Below are 17,696 nucleotides of genomic sequence, written 5' to 3'. Positions count from 1 at the left end.
AAAATAATCATATTTCATCTCCATGTTTAGTGTGACACAGGTGGTGTAAAAGGGGGGCATTATGAGCATCAGTCATCCATAAGCAAATTTACCATTTAGGGCTGATTGGTGGCAAGTGGTGGCAAACAGCTGGGGCCCCATGGTCACACTTGCCATTTCGTCGCCTGCGTCTGGTTGCCAAGTAACGGCAGCCTCTTCCTGGCCATAAAACACATGCACTCGCACACACGAGGCCTATATGTGTGTGTGTGTTTAACCAATGGCAATAAATGACCATTAACAATTTATTACCACTTAGCACACGGGCTGAATGGGTAACTAGAAATGCTTCGCCCAGGCACAACACCCCTGCACCAAAACGTATGCGACATACAATTTTAAAACGTATATACAGTAGATATATATATATTAGGTGTGTAACGGTACACGTGGGTGTATCAATACGTTTCGGTGTGGCATGTTCGGTTCGGTCCACTTATTAGCGCGAGTTTACGCACGGGCGCTACTGACTGTTGCACGCGGGAGAGGAAGGTAGGGCACAAAAGAGAGAGCCAGAAAAGAGACAGAGCTCGAAGGTGCCCCGTACACTGCGGTCTACTGTTTGGGAACATTCTGGCTGTCCTGTTAAAATCGCCGATGGGGAAAGGTACCTGTCCAAGTCCGAACGTTGTGTGCCGACATTGCTACATGAGATGGACTTGAATACTTAGATGTTCCATAGGCTGTTGCTGCTGAGTGTTTAAAGATTTCAGTGTTTTAATAATTTACTAAATTAAGAGATCTTTATTGGTAATGTATTTTTTATTCTGGTGTAATTTCTTAGAAAATCACCCGAATGGTTCGCTTTTATTTATATTTTGTATCGAATATACTGAACCGAAGTTTCCCAAAAAAACGAACCGAACCGAAACGTGATTTAGCGTACCGTTATATATATGCACATATACATACACAGTAATAATAAAATGTTATTAAAGTCATTTAATTTGGGTGATTTTACGGGAAGTAACTAACAGAAAAAAAAGTTGCTATTGCCAAGTTTGCTCAACCTAAACGCATCACGAGTGACCACTTTATCAAAAGTGATGTGTAGGTTTTCCAGACACTTCTGTCACAAAGTAAAAGACATTTGAAAAAAAGAGTAAAAATAATACTAAAGTGATCTTTTGTACATTTTTTTTTAATCCACGGTAAAAAAGGGTCTTATTAATGTACAGGCTGTAAACAAAAATTAAGGGGACAGCACAAAAACTGGTGAATAATCTCTTGGAGGAAGAGGGCGATGATGGGAGGAACACTTGTTTTTTTCTTTTTTAATAACAATAATAATAATAATAATAATAATTATAACAATAACAAGGTGAGCGCCCCCTGCAGTCAGCATCAAACACGACAAACATGAACACATGAAATGCACAAAAAGAAACTATTTACAAGCACACGTTTTTTTTTGTTTTGTTTTGTTAAAAGTGAACGTCTAGCTAACACACGTGGCCAACATCAACACGGCGGCGGGAACACAGGAAGAGGGAAGCGGCACGCAGGAACTAGCAGTGTGCCCGTGTGGGCCGGTGTAACAGTGGCGGTGAACCGTGTATGAAAAGTGTTCATGTGGTTTGTCCATAATTCAGATTTCATTACTTGGCTCTCGGCCGCGGGCTCATCTTCTTCGGCCCGCCACCTTCTTGCGACCCTGAACGGAAAAACAGCTCGGTAGGTGTCGGAAACAGTGTCAATGTGTCACAAACAAACTAGACGCGTCATAAAGGGACAGTGTGTAGAAATCTTTGCTTTTTCAATGTTCATTCATTAAAAAACAATAATATGCAAAAAAATAAAAAATGTTCGATCTCAACGTACATACATAGATACTTTGTCAACTTTTTTTTGCAAACTATGCTAATGCTATCAATATTGCTGTCTTGGTAAACTTCAATAACTGTTAAAAATTTTTTTTTAAAAAGCCGCGTGAACACGACGCTGTGTGTGACCTAGTGTGCCCAATGCTGACTGGCTGCCGCGAGGCGGAATGGCAAAAAGTTGACTTGTTTATACGCCCCTAGTGGAGCGAATGGGCGGATTTCCGGTGCTTCGCTCCGCATCCCACCGCTTCAAATGCATCATTCGCGCTACCCCGCACGCAACGGCGCCCACCCGCGCGAACTACATTAACACAGCACAGCTGGTGTGAACCTAGCAATACAGTAGTGAGGACAGATGATAGGCTGGTGATCTACCCACGATGCCTTTGCGATCGACCGGTCGATCGCGATCGACGTAATGGGCACCCCTGTCCTAGAGTCATCATTCTGCAAGTGTGGTACACAGGCTCCCTCTAGTGGTATGTACAGATATCACTGAATTAAATCTACAAACTGAGTATACAATGTACAGTAATGTCAAAGTGGCTTGAACTTAAAAAAAATAATTTTGAAGTACAATACATTGACAATTGATCATTTACGATGGTTTGTTTACAAACATTTGGGTACAGTTTGTAATATTTCTTGTGGAATACATTTTGCATAATTATTTAACTTAAGTGATTATTTTCCCATTTTCATATTTTCGAGAATTTCGGTAACTTCAAAGAAGCACTTAAGTACATTAAGGTTACTTAGGTTGGATTTAAAAGGTTACATTTAGAGGGTATTCCATAGAGTTAGAGTAAGTAATAAGCCATTATTTTGTAGTTTTAAGAGTATTTATGTAACTTTTAAGGATTATTTCATAGTTTCATGAGTGTTTAGGTGACGTTGCGGGAGTATTTTACTATTTAGGTCATTCCTAGGAGTCTTTCATAGTTTTAAGAGTATTTAGGTAACTTTTAGGGGTTATATCAGTATGAATGTTGGTCATTATGGTGGTACTTGAAGAGACACATATTTCCGCGTTATCGCTGAGGAGCTGTGTTTTTGCAGACCTTCGGTGTAGGCTCCTCCTCCTGCTGCTCTTCCTCGTCCTCTTCGTCCTCCTCATGCTCAGAGTCGTCTTTAGCGGCCGCCGCCTTCGACCGTCCTCCGCGCCTGAAACAAAACAAACAAACAAAAAAAAATCCCCCAATTATCAAACAACAAATTGTAAGATTTTGTTTTGGCATTTTTTGAAACCAAATTATTCAATTAATTGTTTCAGCCCGATGAAGTCTCATGTTGTCCACAATGTTGGCTTACGTTGGTTTCTTGGCAGGAGGTTGAGCCGACTTGGGCGGCCGTCCTCTCCTCTTTTGCGGCGTCGACTCGGACACGTCGGAGCTGATGATAAGCGTACAAACAGATGAAACGTAACGCAAGTGTCTACGATATGTCGTAAACGTATCAACGTGTCTCAAACGTCATACACAACCATACCAGATACCACTATGTCGTCTTTTTGTGACTGAATAAAGCAAATCAAGTGTCTACTTCATGTTTCTTGCTAAATAGATATTTTTTCTTTTTACTAGAAAAAATTGCCATTTAATTTATACTTTACAGATATTTTTCATGGGTTTGAATTGTCCAAAAGTGGCCATGAAGTTAAAAAGGTAAACTTTGATGTAAACAGTTTATTAATGATATATAGTGATACCACAATTCTTTACATTCTTTTTATTTATGTCATCACTACGTTTTATAATACACAAAACTGTGGAGTATTTGTCTTTTAATGAAAAACAAAAGGTTTGGTTGACAGGCTGGAACGGATTCATTTCAAAGGGGCACGATGATTTGAGATACAACTTTTTTGATCAGTGTTCAGTACTTAAGTGTTTGTTGGTGTTGCGTCACCTTTGCGATCGCCGGGGCGTCCTGGCCTGCCGTCCCGCTCTGGTCTTGACTTCCACGTTCTCGGCTCCGGCGTCGTCATCTTCCTCGTCGTCCTCCGCCTCCTCATCGGGCCTCTCATCCTCTTCCTCTTCGTCCTCTTCCTCGGGCGGGGGGGCCGCCTTCTTGCGTCCCCTCTTCCCTTTGGTAGGCGTGGCGTCCTGATTAGCCGACGCGGCCGCCTTGGGGGGTCTCCCCCTGCGTCCCTTCTTGGGCGGACTGTTTTGCTCGTCCTCGGGCCCGTTGTCCTCGTCCCCCCACTGGTCCTCGGTCTCCATGGCGGCGCTGACAGCCACGGCTTTTTTGCGCCCGCGTTTTGGTTTCATGTCGCCGTCATCGCCGGCCGTCAAGCCGCGCTTGCGACCGCGAGGCTTCTCGCTCTCCTGGAAGGACACCAAAAGTTGGACAACAACCAACGTCCATCCTTTTGTTCTTTATTTTTGCTCATATTTTACTATTCATTTATCCCCTGGTACCCGACGTGCGTCTTTTACTTTTTGCACTCTTTTCTCCTTGTTTCCCCCCAGGTTGCCGAATCAGGTGCCATTGAGTGTTGTCTTGTTATTGCTATTTGGTTTATCCTTGAGGTTCTCCCATCACAGTCTTTGTCATCGATTTTTTTATTCAGTATCTACAGGTTGCACAGCTTATGTTTTTGCAAATGTTGTGGTCATTTTGTCCTCTCATAAACTGCCTTAAAAGAAAGACTATGGTATACGATGGTGCCACCTTGTCAGTGCTGTCTGCTCGCTTTCTGCTGAAGTCCTCGTTTTCGCTGTGGTCCATTTCAGTGCTGTCGTGTCTGAGAGGGCAAAAATATCACAAGTTAGAATATCATTACGTTTCCGCGCAGCGCCTCAAGTGCCAGAGGCCTCTACCTGGTCTTGCCGCGCTGTGGCGAGCCGGGATTGGACGAGGAGTCGTCGTTGCTGGCCGTCTCCATGCGGGACGCTTTGCTTTGGATCTGCTTGCCAGCCGACGACAGCGGTTTGTTTACGGCGCCAAGGACGTTGGCGGATTTGGGCTGCATGGAATGAAACGTAAGAACAACAACAACAACAAAAACAAAAACAACAAAAGCACACTCACCTTTCCTTGCGTGAAGAACGACTTCATCTCGGCTGGAAGATAATTTTTAGTGTTGCTAAAATTCTGAAACGAGAAGTGTTTACATGATAAAAAGATGTTGTTTCTCTTCATTTCTAATGTACATTTTATATGGAATATGGAGCAGAGACCATCGTCAATTTCTCTATATCGAGATGGATGAATACCTTTAATTAAATGACAATTTAAAAAAAACAATGAATTAAAAAAAAAAAACAACAACATGTAAATAGAACACATTTCAATTGATCAAATTCAGCATAATGCATACTTTGCACACTATGATCGAGCTTTGTAAATTCTGCCTAGCAACAAGGAACACAACCAGGAAAAATACTTGTTGAATTGATGTTACTAGACAATTTAAAGCTGTTTTTATGGCGCTAGCAACCTTATCGGGCTTTGTGAATAAGCTGGTGGGCAGGACGGGGTCTTTGGGTGACTCCAGGCTGTAGGTGGTGCTCTTGGACATGATGATGTGCATGGCCACGTCGCACACCGTGTACAGTTTCTGCCGAGGGAAATTGTTGGCATACGGTTAAATACAGGCAGGAATTGGGCCTGAAGATGCAGCGACGTGTACCTCGTTGGTTTTGGAGTCGGCGGGCGACTGCGCATCCTTCGTCTGCTTGATGTTCTCCACCATCTTCCTGATGAAGGCGTGGCTGTTGTTCTCGTTCTTGGCCATGATGATCTCCAGCACAAACCACAGAGCTCTGGCCGGGAAATGCAGAGATAGAATTACCAAATATGGTGGAAGGGTTCAAAGTGAAACATTTTAAAGAACTTCTGGGCACATGTAGGAAGGAAGTCAAATAAATCACATTTTAAAAGTATTTAAGATAATGTTTGGGAAAACTGACTTTTTAAGTGTTTGTATGTCACCCATTAATTATAAAAATATTTAAAAAAAATAAAAATAGTGAGTGATGAATAACGCCACAAAAAGCGGTTACATTTGTTGCTAGTTGCTTTTTTGAACAACAAATCCGCCGATTTTTTAGCCGATTTTAACATAGCTAATACCAGCTGATCGGGCCTGACAGTAATAAGTTAGCAACACTTAAGTCACCCTCACCAAAAAAATTGTCCCCTTTATCAATTCTACTCACTCCTTGATGTCTTTGAGTTGCTCGATGTCCTGCACTTTGACGTAGTCTGGGTCATGTGCCAGCAGGTGAATGGCATACGGCACCACGTACTCCGGCAGCAGCGAGAACAATTTGTCTGTTTGATCACAAATCATCAAACCACTTCAATTTCAACCCCTTGGAAAATATGAATCACCCGCATGTGTCTGGTGATTACCGCTGATGGCGGCGTGCTGCTTGAGGTATTCGCGCCGTATGTTGACATTCTTGACCAGGCACTGGCGCGCGTGGGCCCGCCGCTCCTTGACGGGGTCCTTGGCGCACAGGGCGAACACGGCCATGTACTCCAGAGGCAGGCGCACGCGGCACAGGCCCCGGTGGAGCTTTTGCGAGAAACCCTGACGCACCTGGTAGCACTCGTCCTGAAAGGAGCAAAAGAGTGTTGATTGGGCATGCGGGGAGGTGACGCAGATTTTGCAGGAGGAGCTGACGTACGTTGATGACGAGCGCGCACAACTGGTACTGCTCCAGGGTGATGATCTCGTGGTAACAGGGCTCCTGGGCCAGCTTCAGCAGGGCGGAGGCGGCGGCCAGGCGCAGCCTCGACATGTCGGGTTTGCTGAGAACGACGCCGACGGCACGCGTAAATGAGGACGCAGGAGGAAGCGGCGGTGGATCTGTTCTAATCCACTTTGATACAAATGACAGCCTTTAAGGTTGAAAAGTAAACGAGGCGTACGTACCCCATCTTTCCTTGCTCTGTGAGATCTCCGTCGCTGTGCAAGATGGCCGTCAACATGCGCAACGTGGAGTTGCCCGACTTGCTCTGGTTGTTTTTCACACCCAGCAGCCAGCGAACCATCAGCTTGATGCCCTGGATCTGAACATCACACCATTCACATCATCAAAATAAAATAAACGTAATCTTAAAAATAACATTTAAAGTTGGCTCATCGTGGAAAAGTGACTTTTTATTGTTTGTATACAAACAGTTCTCTTTCTGCAGTCATTTCTGACTTCTCCCAATCTAGACTCCACTTCCGTAAGTAAGAAGCCACTTGCTTAGTCACAATGCCTTAACTCTGCCCCCAATTGGACCAGCATTAAATGGGATAGCTAATTTCAGCAACACAAGAAATGTAATGTTCTTCATTTTTATTTGGTATTTTCTCTCGTGTCCACATTTAGGGACTTCCGCTGACCTTAGCCATGGTCTCGGGTGAAACTTCATCATCAGGAACCCAAAGTTTGGTGGTCTTCTTGCCTGGAATCTGCACACAACAGCATGAAAACCGTCTATGTGCATTTTATGATGCTTCTTCATACTCTGGTCACTGTGAAAGCTAAATAAAAACCAGCAGAAACATTTTACGAGGGTTTAAATGAGTGTCGTTGCTCCTGCGCATGTTCACCAAATCAAATTAAAAATGTATAAAGTTTAGTCTTTGTTCAGGCTTCCAAAAAGGCATCTTGACTCGTACCCTGTCATTCATGAGCAGATCCTTCACGATGAAGTTGGCCACCAGCGACTTGAGGGGGGCGGCAAACTGCTCGGGGGCCAGCTGGGCCAGGTGCCCGAGTGTGGTCAGAGGGGTGATGAGCTGCTCCAGGTTGGCCGGGTCCAGGCCTTTGTGTAGCGGCTACACACAACAAGCACACACAAACGCTAAGTAAAGTGTTCCGTGCGGAACTAACCTAATCGGAACATGGACTGACCTCAAAGATTTGTGCAAAATGTGTGTCTCTGTTGACGAACATGGCATTAATGCAGTGGATGGCGTACTTGGCCTGGCGAGGCGGACCCCGTTTGGCTTTGGACTGCAGCACTGGAAGCAAGACACTAGAGAAGGCGGCAAGAAACACAAGAGATGGTGATGTGTAATTAATAAATGATAATGGGAGAATGCTGGGTACACCATCTAATTAAGCCTGCTTTAAATTGACAAATGCATCAGTAAGGGGAAAAAAACAACAAGATTTTGAAGAACATTTTCCACAAGAAAAATCCTCCATTATTAATGGAGAAACTGAACATATTCACCATTTATCAAACGCGTCAAAACAACTCTGGCACGTACGACTTGATGTGCGGGTAGCTCTCCTCCATCTTGCTGCCGGTGTTCTTGAAGATCTGCAGCGCCGCTTCGGCCACCTTCTCGTCGTCCATCTTCAGGCAGCCCAGCAGAGACTCGAAGGTCTCGGCCGAGTGGAAGGACACAGGGTGCGTGAAGGACAACACCTGGGGGCCATCAGAAGGCCATCTCAAGTCAGGCTTAATAGTTACATGACAATGTGTCTCGCACAATACAAGACAAAATGAAGTGCTGCCTCTGCCAGTGAAAATGCTTTTATTATATTACATATGTATCATCGCTTTCCTGTGTAAAACACTTATGTCCATTTTTTCCCCAATTTTTTTTTATTTTTACGTGAATGGTGCTTTTGCGTTACAGACATCAAAATTGTCTCAAAAATTGGACATAACTTCCTCACAGGACAGCGGCAATATATTACCTTGAGCAGTTCCAGGCCGGCTCTGATGGCGCTGTCTGTGGGAACGCCCTCCTCGTCGTCGTCGGCCGTTCCCTCGATGGATTTGTTGACCTGTTTGATCAGAGCGCTGACAAGAGCACGGAATTAGCATTTGTGATAACGAGTGCTAAAACATCACTCGGCAGGTACCTGATGGACTCGGTGTCGATGTGGACGGGAGCGATTCTCTCCAAGAGGAACTTGACCATCTCCAGAAAGGGATTGCTGGGCTGTTTGGGACTTCCCAGCTTCTTTGTGATGTCTCGCTGCGTTGAAAAAAAAAAAAATGAATGTAGTAGGTAAACAGTACATAGTTGACAATTTACCAATGTGAGAAAGTGGGACTTCTGTAGTAAAGTGAAAAAGTACTCACCACGCACACTTCTGCCTGCTTGCAGGAGCACGAGGGGCTGACCAACGTCTCCAGCTGGTCCCGGATCCGCTCGTCATCCTCTAGGACCTGAGCCAGCTTCTTGACAAAGTCCTGTGCCTTGCCCGGGTCTGGAAGGTTTCCTGAGAGACGCACCCAATGTTAAAGGCGACTTATTATGGAAAATGATCCTTCGAATTGTTTGGCGACATCTCCTTTAAAATGTTTCGTGGCACAGTGAGCAGTACAAAGCGGTTCCTTACTGGTGATGACCATGACTTTGGCGAAAATCGCCTTGCTGGATGATTCCGACTGCAAAAACAAGAAAAATAAACATGCTGGAAACATGTTTGAGGAAACCGGCAGATTCCAGGCTTCCTAGCGCTACCTTGGGTTTCTTGACCAGGTCCAGCAGGTCTTTGACGTTGTGCCTCAGCAGATTCTGACACTTCCACATCTCATTGAGGGCTCTGCAAGGAGAGAATCAACGCGGGGTTCATGCACCCTGTAACAAGCAATTCCCCAGAGGGCCTTCAGGTAGCTTTACTAACTTCAAGACTACTGAGGACGACTCACTTGACGGCGTTGGTGTCCAAGGTAGCGTAGAGGTAATAAAGACACTTCATCCTCTCTGCCGTCTCCAGGTTGTGAGGAACCATGTACTGGGCAAAGACGCGCTCCACTAGTAACCTGAACAACACGGCGGGACAGTCAGGAAAGTGAAAGTTTCGTCCTGATGCGTGTCATTTCTTGACGTCCGTCCATTCGCGAACACACACCTGTCGTCAATACTGTTCTGGTAGTAGATGTGCAGAAGCTTGTCTTTGATCCACGAGATCTGCTTGGACGCCTCGCGCCCGCCCTCGCCCTGCAGCGAGTACTTCCTGTAGATGGACGCCAGGCCCATCATGGCCTCCTTGCGTACGCGCCACTGAGAGGGGAAGCAGCAAATGCCATTGTGACCTGAGATATTTTTAAAAAGGTACTCCGGTATCAATGCCTTACCCTTTTATCCAAGGTGCGCTCTTTGACAAAGTTGAGCAAGGCATCGTTGACCAGGGAGAGGTCCTTCTTGGCGGCGGTCACGATGGAGACGATGACGTCGTGGCGAATGGCCTCCTCCGGGTCGTGCGAACGCACCCTTAAGAATTCTGGCAACGACAAACGCGCGCGCAGAAAAACGTGAGCCAAGCATACATGTCTGGAAAGTCTCTGACTTTGGCGAGCTAATGTATCCAACTGTCAAAATGGATGAATTTGAAGGCTTCCAAACTCATGGCGGTGCCCACGACGACATCATTTCAAATTGACAGTGTAGAAAACACAAATCAATTATTATTCAGATTCTGATGTGGTCCGTAAAATGTCAGAAAATTGGCAAAAATGTTGAGCACTTGTTTTCCGAATGAAATGTTTGCAAATGTTTTATTTTGTTTCAACACAAAGATAATTAGTCTGGGTTTATGGAGAAGTACAAGGAAGCTGAGAATATTTACTGCTGATAGTAGTGATGGGTTGATGATACCTCATGGAGTGTATTGACACAGTACACGACATGTGTTGACACTGTAGTGATACTGTGTTGGTCAGTCAACACTAACCTCTGCTCTACATCAAAAATCATTGCAGGTCACATTATGTAAAAAAGGATAAACTTGCAGCTGACCCAACATTAGCTTGTGAAATAACATTCAATCTTTGTTCAATTGCTAGTTTTGTACTTACAATGTGATGTTTGTATATTGTATTTGCTCCGTTTGTTTGCTGAGTTCAAAATCTGCTTGTTTGTGTAAAGGTTCAAATGATCATGTCATATATAACAGATTTATCTAATAACGTTTCGAGATAACGTGTAACTTATGTTTTGTTAACCAAAGTGTTCAATCTCCATCCAACAAACCCACAACATGTCGATACAGTTTGTTTCCTTATAAACACAATTTGATACGGCACAGCCAAACAACACACTTCCTGTATTGGTCACATGATTTTTTTGTTAAAGCAATACACGCACCAATACGGGGTTTCACACTTGACATCTTGGCACAGTGCTGATGCACCAGTGTTGCTCGTCCTATCACTAGCTGATAGTACCATCTTCTAAGAATTTGGACGTTTACATTAAAACAATGAAGCGATTATGAAAAGATTTATCGATTAATTTGATAATTGATTAGGGAATTCCTCCAAATGAGCCACAATTGGAAGCAGGTACCCTAGAATAGAAAGATACGTGATGCTTACTTGCCTAACCTTTTTGCTTACGGTGTAGCACGATGTCAAAATGTGCTAATTTCAAGGATTTTGATTCACATCGGGTTTTTTTTGTTTTTTTTCTGTTTGCATATGTGCCATAATTACATTAATCGTGGAGTGGAGACTGGACGTCAGTTACCTGTGAGGTCTTTGGCCAGGTCTGGGTGGTTCATGAGACAATGACTGGCAAACTTGACGCACTCCAGTCTGATGGGCACGTGGATGTCGTTGAACCTTTCCAAGACGGCGACAGTGTTCATGGCAGACACCATCACATTAATCTGAACAAAAATACATATTTGGCTTCCGGGATCTACCTGCCCAGGTAGCACTGCCACAGCGGTTTATTCTGCGCCGCCAACTCCGAGTCCTTGGCGCCAAACATCTTGGCCAGCAGCTTGACCACCTGCAGCCTCTCGTCGTTGTCGTTACTCTGCACAAAAAGACGGAGAAAGTCCTTCACTATGTTGGAAAATGGAGAGAAGAGAGGTGCAATTTGCATGGATGGGGGTGTTATAGCGGCTGTTATTTTGAGGAGATGACGGCGATTAATGAGCTTTCTCCATCTGCTGGATGCCTTTGAGACTCCGACGGTGATATTATGCTGACTGGAAGCTTTCTCGCTAACAGCAATCACAAAAAGCTGCAAAGATGTCAAATGAGAGCAGCCCGTTTATATTTGGTGGGGGTGAATTGCCTTAGTGGAGTTAGTTAGTGGAAGATTCCTGGAAATGGGTCCATATCCCGAAAATAGATCACTTTCAAACGATAGGCCATATTTCAGAGTGTAGATTCTTGGTTGATTTTTGTACAACCTGTCATGATGAATAAGCACTGCCAATGAGCAACTTTCAGCTGCGGTGCATCTGGGACCCTGCGAATATCATCTTATTTTTACCAGAATGCACAGGTTAAAGCCCCCCAAAATGGAATAAGAATAAACACTCCTCAGAAAAATATTTAGTTGACAGAATAAGTAGAAATTCAAGCCCCTTAAAAGGCAATTTAGTTGCCAGAATGACAGTAGGAATAAGAATTAAAGCCACCCTCAAAGGCAATTTAGTCATCTGAAAACTAACAGGAATAAAAATTAAAGCACTTTCAAAAGGTAAGCCTTTGAAAAAGTCAATTTAATCCGCATTATAATAATCATAATATATTATATTGTAAATAATAATTATTGAAACAATAATAACATTAAGAGTTGGAATTAAAGCTCCCCACGGGTGCAGGAATTAATTCATTTAGTTGCCAGCAAAATAATAATAGAATATCAATAGGAAAACAAAATCATTTTCCATACTTGGACCCAAAAAAAAACTGGGGTTTAGAGACTTTTTTGTTCAAGAACACAAAACATGTCAGTAAAGTGGGAAGTTATACTTGCGAGTATAAGAATATAAAGCCATTTTGTTTCTCCGTTCTCTTTTGTACCTTCAGCTTGAACTCGAGCTGCGGCAGCACAGAGAGCAGCAGGTGGCTGTCGATGTTGTACAGCTCCAGGATCAAGTCGAACACGTGCTCGGACAGGTCGCTCACCGACGTCTTGCCCAGCATCAGCACCTGGTTGAAGAACTGAACGGCGCACAAACGTTAGCGACCAGTCGACACCGCACACAAGAAAAGATCCAAATTTGAATTCATCTCACGTTGGTGATGTAAGGCTCGATGGCCTGAGCAGTCCTCTTCAGCAGCGCTTTGGCCAGGTCGTACGCTTGCTTGTTCAAATTCTGCACGCAAAGAAAAAGACAGATACTAATTGAATATGTTGTTTCAATACTTTCCCCAGCATTAGGATTCCCCATCAAATCAAAGACCTTTTGAAAACCAATTGATTGAATTTAAGACCTTTAGAAGACTGGTTTAATATAACTGAAGACATTTTAAGGCCAATTTGAGCAAATTGAAAATACCTTTAAGGCCTGTTCGATCAGGTTTGAGGCCAATTTAAACACACTTAAGACCTTTTAAATGCTGGTTTGCTCCATTTCAAAACCTCTTTAAGGCAACTTTGATCCAATTTAAGACCTCTATACTTCTCAGCTGCAATACCACATCCTAGCTGCAGGGGGCTCATTGAATGAGAGTGTATGAAAAAAAAAGCCTTCCTAGCACTAGCGTGTTATTGTGTGTGGGTGTGTGTGGGTGTGTGTGCTGCGTGCGTGTGTGTGTGTGTTGGAATGCTACACACACCTTGTGCGCTGGCACCAGGTTGACCAGGACCGTGTCCAGCAGCTCCTGGGACACAGTGTCGCCCTCACAGATGATGGAGCTCATTAGGTCCACCATGTGCATGTGCACCTTCTGGTTGTGGCCGTTGCTAGGGAAACAAAGGGAGTGGGCGGACGTTCATCTCTGAAGAGATGCCTGGGTGGGAGGGTGACGGGAGTGGGTCCGAGGACTTACTTGATGACCTGGAAGAGTGTGCGGTAGAGCTGGGTGAAGATCTCGTTGCTGTCCTCCAGCTCGAAGCAGATGTTGTACGACTTGACCCAGGCGATGTTCTGAGCACAAAAACAGGAAGCATGTCAACACAGATGCCGCTACCACTAACTAATTGTTAGCAAACAATGCTAACATCAAACTAGGCCAGGGCTTAATTTTTTCTAACTTCCCAGAGGGCATGACTGAGTGAGTTTGCTGTTAATCCCTTTCTCTCATAGGCTAGGTTCACACCGGCGACGCCGACTCGCTAAACACACACCTCCAGCAGGTAGAAGTATCTGTTAAACTGAGCGCTTTTTGTGTCCTCCAGACCTTTCAGCTGCCTGGTGATGAACATGAAAATGTCCTGCAGGGAGCACAAAGAGTAAAAATGAAGAGATTCTCCAAGAAGGTATCACAAAAACGAGATGTTCTGGTACCTTCAGCTTGTCGGGAGAGGTGTAGGGCGCCTCTGGAGCGTAGATGCGGAAAATGTCGGCCAGGCAGCACGCCACCAGCAGGCGTACGTCCTTGTCGGGGTGCTTGAGAAAAAAGTCGGAGGCCAGGTGCAGGGCCAGGTTCAGGTAGAGCTCCTTCTCCTCCTCTGAGTCCTGGTCCATGTCCATGAAGGTCTTCACCACCATCTGATGATGGAGTCATTGTTGCATCAATGAGTGTCAACAGAACGAGATGTGAGGACTCACCTTGAGGCGGCGGACCATCTCCTCCTTGGAGATCTTGTCGGAGATCTCCTTCACCCCCGGGGGGTAGGTGACCTTCCCGTCAGCGGCTCGAGCTTTAGAGTGAGCCATCCTCTGGAGCTCTTCACTGCCTGAACACAAACACATAACAACAGAAGAAGGTTGTAAAACAGGAAGCGGTGAGCAAACACCTGACTGAAGACATGGATTCTGTAAACAGTAAAAAAAAAAAAAAAAAAAAAAGTAGCTAGCGGACATGGTGACTAGCAATATGATTTGGGCGGTAACGTTAAAAGTTGTCTAAAACAGCAACATGAATAATCGGGCTGGGTGATTAATTCAAATTTTTGGCAGTTTCTGTCGTTCAAAGATCCGCTGCGCTGATCACACTAACGACATGGTTGTGAAAAGCGAGGAGGTGATTTAAATTAGCAGCCACTTTTTCCAACCTCGCTACAGATTTTTTTTCAAAAAGTGACTGTAATTTCCGCGAAGACGCAGACAACAAGAGTGGAGTTCGAGCTGAAACAATTAATTGAATAACTAATGATTCCATAATAAACATTTTGTGGTCATCTTTTTTCCGACTTGTCTGTTGCAGAGCAGGATCAACTAGCATACTACAACAGCACAAGGTTACGTTGACCGTTAACCATCGTCCACAAAACCTGTTACCCGGTCTCAGGGAAAAAAAAAAAAACATGTTTAATTTGAATGTCATTTGCTTTTACAATTTGCAAATGTGAAATCTATTTATATTGAAGATCATAATTCAGTGAATAAAAGAAATTCGTACTGCGCCTCAGAGAGGTGGGCGATATATATCGTCATTTCACGATACACATCACAGCGATGAATGAGTGGGAAAATGAACTTTTCGATAAACTGCAGTTTTGTTCTTCCACTTTATTCTGATTACCGCAGCCAATGTTCTGAATGCTGTAGTAGTTGGCAGTGGTACACCAGTACTTACTGCAGCTCAAAATGTCACAGCATTATGGAATAACAGGACAGACATTTAAATGACATAAATATTCCCCAAAATCAATCTAAGTCTAGACATAGTTTTTTGTTCATTGTTAAAATATTGCCGTATAATATCGTTATGTTTTGCAGAAGCTGTATTAAGCCATTTAAAAGAGCTGTTGTTCACAAACGCAGTCTATCCACAATTAGTCTGTGAAGCAAGTGCCGATTTAAAATATTTTTTGTCGAATATCGTCAAATTATCGTTATCGGGTTTTTTGAAAAAAATTCAAGATATATATATATTTTTTTGCCCATAATCGCCCACCCCTAGCGCCTCAATGATTTCTTTAAATATATCACTGTACTAAGTTTAGCACTCACACACACAAACAGTTTATGTGTGGGCACCATCAGCTGTTAGCGTATGATGAGCGTGTGTGTGTGTTGGGGGAGGGACAGCAAACACAAAAAGTAACACCAAACAAACTCAAGCCAAGCTACCGTCTCATGTGATGAACTCTAACATGGCTGCCGAAAATCCAAACTGTGTGTGTCGCACGTGTGACCTTTAATAGATAATCGCATTCATCTCATCAAGTCATAGCCCAACTTTAGCGACAGCACACCATATAACAGTTAAGCAAATGCAACAGTCTTTATCATTTCCATTGTTTTCATCATCACAGCCACAAAACTGCAAAAATTGAGACTGCCACCAAGGCTTTTAAAAGTTGAAATCGAGTGAACATTTGAAATGTTACATCCAGGTACAACAAACTGTAACAGATTTAGACATGTTGCAATTACTGTCGATCTTTTTGCTGACTGATGCCCAATCCGGATTGTTAATCATTTCTGACCTAGCAAAAAATTGACTTTTAGTTGTTGTATTTACACGGATCACTGATGCACAACTGGATCATCTGGATGAAATTTATTTGACGTGACAGCTTTTGATTCAAGAACCATTTTAATTCAACATGGCCTTTCAAACAGCATTTACACCATTGGCTAACATGCAACCTGGATCAAATATGCATCAACCTTGCTTTAAATGTTACAATTTCTGATGCAGCATACAAATTTACATTGAGAACTAAAGCAAAATCGGGATTAAACTTTCTTTAAAACATTTCTGAGCCAGTCTAGACATTGTTTGAACGTGGACATTACAATCTCACATTTACACTGACAACTAACGCACACACTGAATCAAACTTCAAACTCATTTACCGATACTTGATCTTCAGCCACTCTAACATAGACTTTTACACGCAACAATTACATTGATGACTGATGCCCAATCTTGTTCAATTCTGGATTCAACTTGTTTTTTAACAAATTTCTGCTCCAAGTTAAAAATTACCTTGAACATGGACATTTAAATGTCGCATTTACACTGACAACTAACACACAAAATGGATCAGATATAGACTAATCTTTTTTCTCAATTTCTGCACCACTACATGTTTACATCGATTAGAATTTTATTATCAATGACATCAATACTCTTGTCTTGCCAGACCGCCATTGTAGCTCCACTTACTAGTGTTTACAGCCCTCTCACATTTATAGCGCCGTTGTCAGACTGGGTGGCCATAAAACCAAATGCTGTATACTAAGCAGAATATAGGAGACAAACAAAAAAACGTGAGATTACCTGGAGGCAGAAACGCGTCACACTTTAAAACTACTCATTTCATATACGGACAAAAATATTAGGATAGAGCAAGTTAAAACAAACGACAATAACAGTAGAAAACAGCAAAAAAAATGACTACTACAAATTAGGGATGTGCGCGACTAGTCTACGAGATATTAAACGTTTAGCATTTTACTAGTCGGTTAAACGCTGCATTAAGTATCACACATCTTGTTCATCACGCCTCTGCCTCCGTAAACAAGCTGTGCACCGAGAGAGAATTGCTCCCCCAGCCCATTCCCCCGCCCCCCTAATATGGTGCTGACGAATGAGACCCTGCAGAACTGGGAGTCAGTACCATTACTCATTACATTATTCATAATAAATGCCATGCATTGCATTGGCAAATGTATCAGAAATGTATTTCTCTTTCAATTTTTCACCTTTATTCAGTCAGTTGTTGTTACGTCAATAAAATTTAAATGAACAAACTGTCCTGAATGTTTGGGCTAAAATAGCCCCTAAATACACAAAGCATTTGCATTGTAAACTATGAATTCAATATGTATTAAATTTCAAGTTTTCTTGCTTATAGACTAGTCGCAAATAAAAATTGAGACTAGTCGGCGGGCAAATTAGTCAAAATTCCCACCCCTACTACAAATATTTGAAGACAGCACAAGTTTTAATAGGGCAATAAATAAATGCCGACTTGTTTCAAGTTGACAGCCCGCTACAACAGACAAATTTAGCAAAGAAGACACCACCAGCCCACCACCAACTTCATGCAGCAATCGG

At 43.3% G+C, this 17,696-nt stretch overlaps 1 protein-coding gene across 1 annotated transcript in view; it reads right to left on the bottom strand.

The window, feature by feature from the left end:
- Positions 1–1,162: 1,162 nt before the first annotated feature.
- The window catches only part of pds5b (PDS5 cohesin associated factor B), an 18,934-nt gene continuing 2,400 nt past the window's right edge, over positions 1,163–17,696 (bottom strand). The window contains exons 2-35 of the mRNA XM_086012793.1: positions 14,291–14,418; positions 14,027–14,230; positions 13,867–13,953; positions 13,569–13,666; positions 13,356–13,482; positions 12,812–12,892; positions 12,597–12,737; positions 11,480–11,595; positions 11,302–11,396; positions 9,912–10,057; positions 9,686–9,837; positions 9,483–9,596; positions 9,295–9,376; positions 9,170–9,218; positions 8,910–9,049; positions 8,687–8,802; positions 8,519–8,624; positions 8,083–8,243; positions 7,721–7,844; positions 7,486–7,644; positions 7,207–7,275; positions 6,748–6,884; positions 6,500–6,623; positions 6,222–6,426; positions 6,026–6,140; positions 5,497–5,629; positions 5,305–5,424; positions 4,896–4,958; positions 4,685–4,830; positions 4,536–4,608; positions 3,771–4,189; positions 3,174–3,254; positions 2,924–3,026; positions 1,163–1,693 (exon numbers count right to left, since the gene is read on the bottom strand). Of these exons, the coding sequence (XP_085868919.1) occupies positions 1,661–1,693; positions 2,924–3,026; positions 3,174–3,254; positions 3,771–4,189; positions 4,536–4,608; positions 4,685–4,830; positions 4,896–4,958; positions 5,305–5,424; positions 5,497–5,629; positions 6,026–6,140; positions 6,222–6,426; positions 6,500–6,623; positions 6,748–6,884; positions 7,207–7,275; positions 7,486–7,644; positions 7,721–7,844; positions 8,083–8,243; positions 8,519–8,624; positions 8,687–8,802; positions 8,910–9,049; positions 9,170–9,218; positions 9,295–9,376; positions 9,483–9,596; positions 9,686–9,837; positions 9,912–10,057; positions 11,302–11,396; positions 11,480–11,595; positions 12,597–12,737; positions 12,812–12,892; positions 13,356–13,482; positions 13,569–13,666; positions 13,867–13,953; positions 14,027–14,230; positions 14,291–14,398 (4,227 nt within the window). The 5' untranslated portion in view covers positions 14,399–14,418 and the 3' untranslated portion in view covers positions 1,163–1,660. The remainder of the gene's footprint in view (positions 1,694–2,923; positions 3,027–3,173; positions 3,255–3,770; positions 4,190–4,535; positions 4,609–4,684; positions 4,831–4,895; positions 4,959–5,304; positions 5,425–5,496; positions 5,630–6,025; positions 6,141–6,221; positions 6,427–6,499; positions 6,624–6,747; positions 6,885–7,206; positions 7,276–7,485; positions 7,645–7,720; positions 7,845–8,082; positions 8,244–8,518; positions 8,625–8,686; positions 8,803–8,909; positions 9,050–9,169; positions 9,219–9,294; positions 9,377–9,482; positions 9,597–9,685; positions 9,838–9,911; positions 10,058–11,301; positions 11,397–11,479; positions 11,596–12,596; positions 12,738–12,811; positions 12,893–13,355; positions 13,483–13,568; positions 13,667–13,866; positions 13,954–14,026; positions 14,231–14,290; positions 14,419–17,696) is intronic.

The sequence above is a fragment of the Filicampus tigris genome, chromosome 17 (assembly GCF_054856515.1).
Source record: "Filicampus tigris isolate MCC_2025a chromosome 17, RoL_Ftig_1.0, whole genome shotgun sequence".
Lineage (NCBI taxonomy): Eukaryota > Metazoa > Chordata > Actinopteri > Syngnathiformes > Syngnathidae > Filicampus > Filicampus tigris.
The sequence above is the reverse complement of the archived record's forward strand: the minus strand, read 5'-3'. Positions and strand labels throughout refer to the sequence as shown.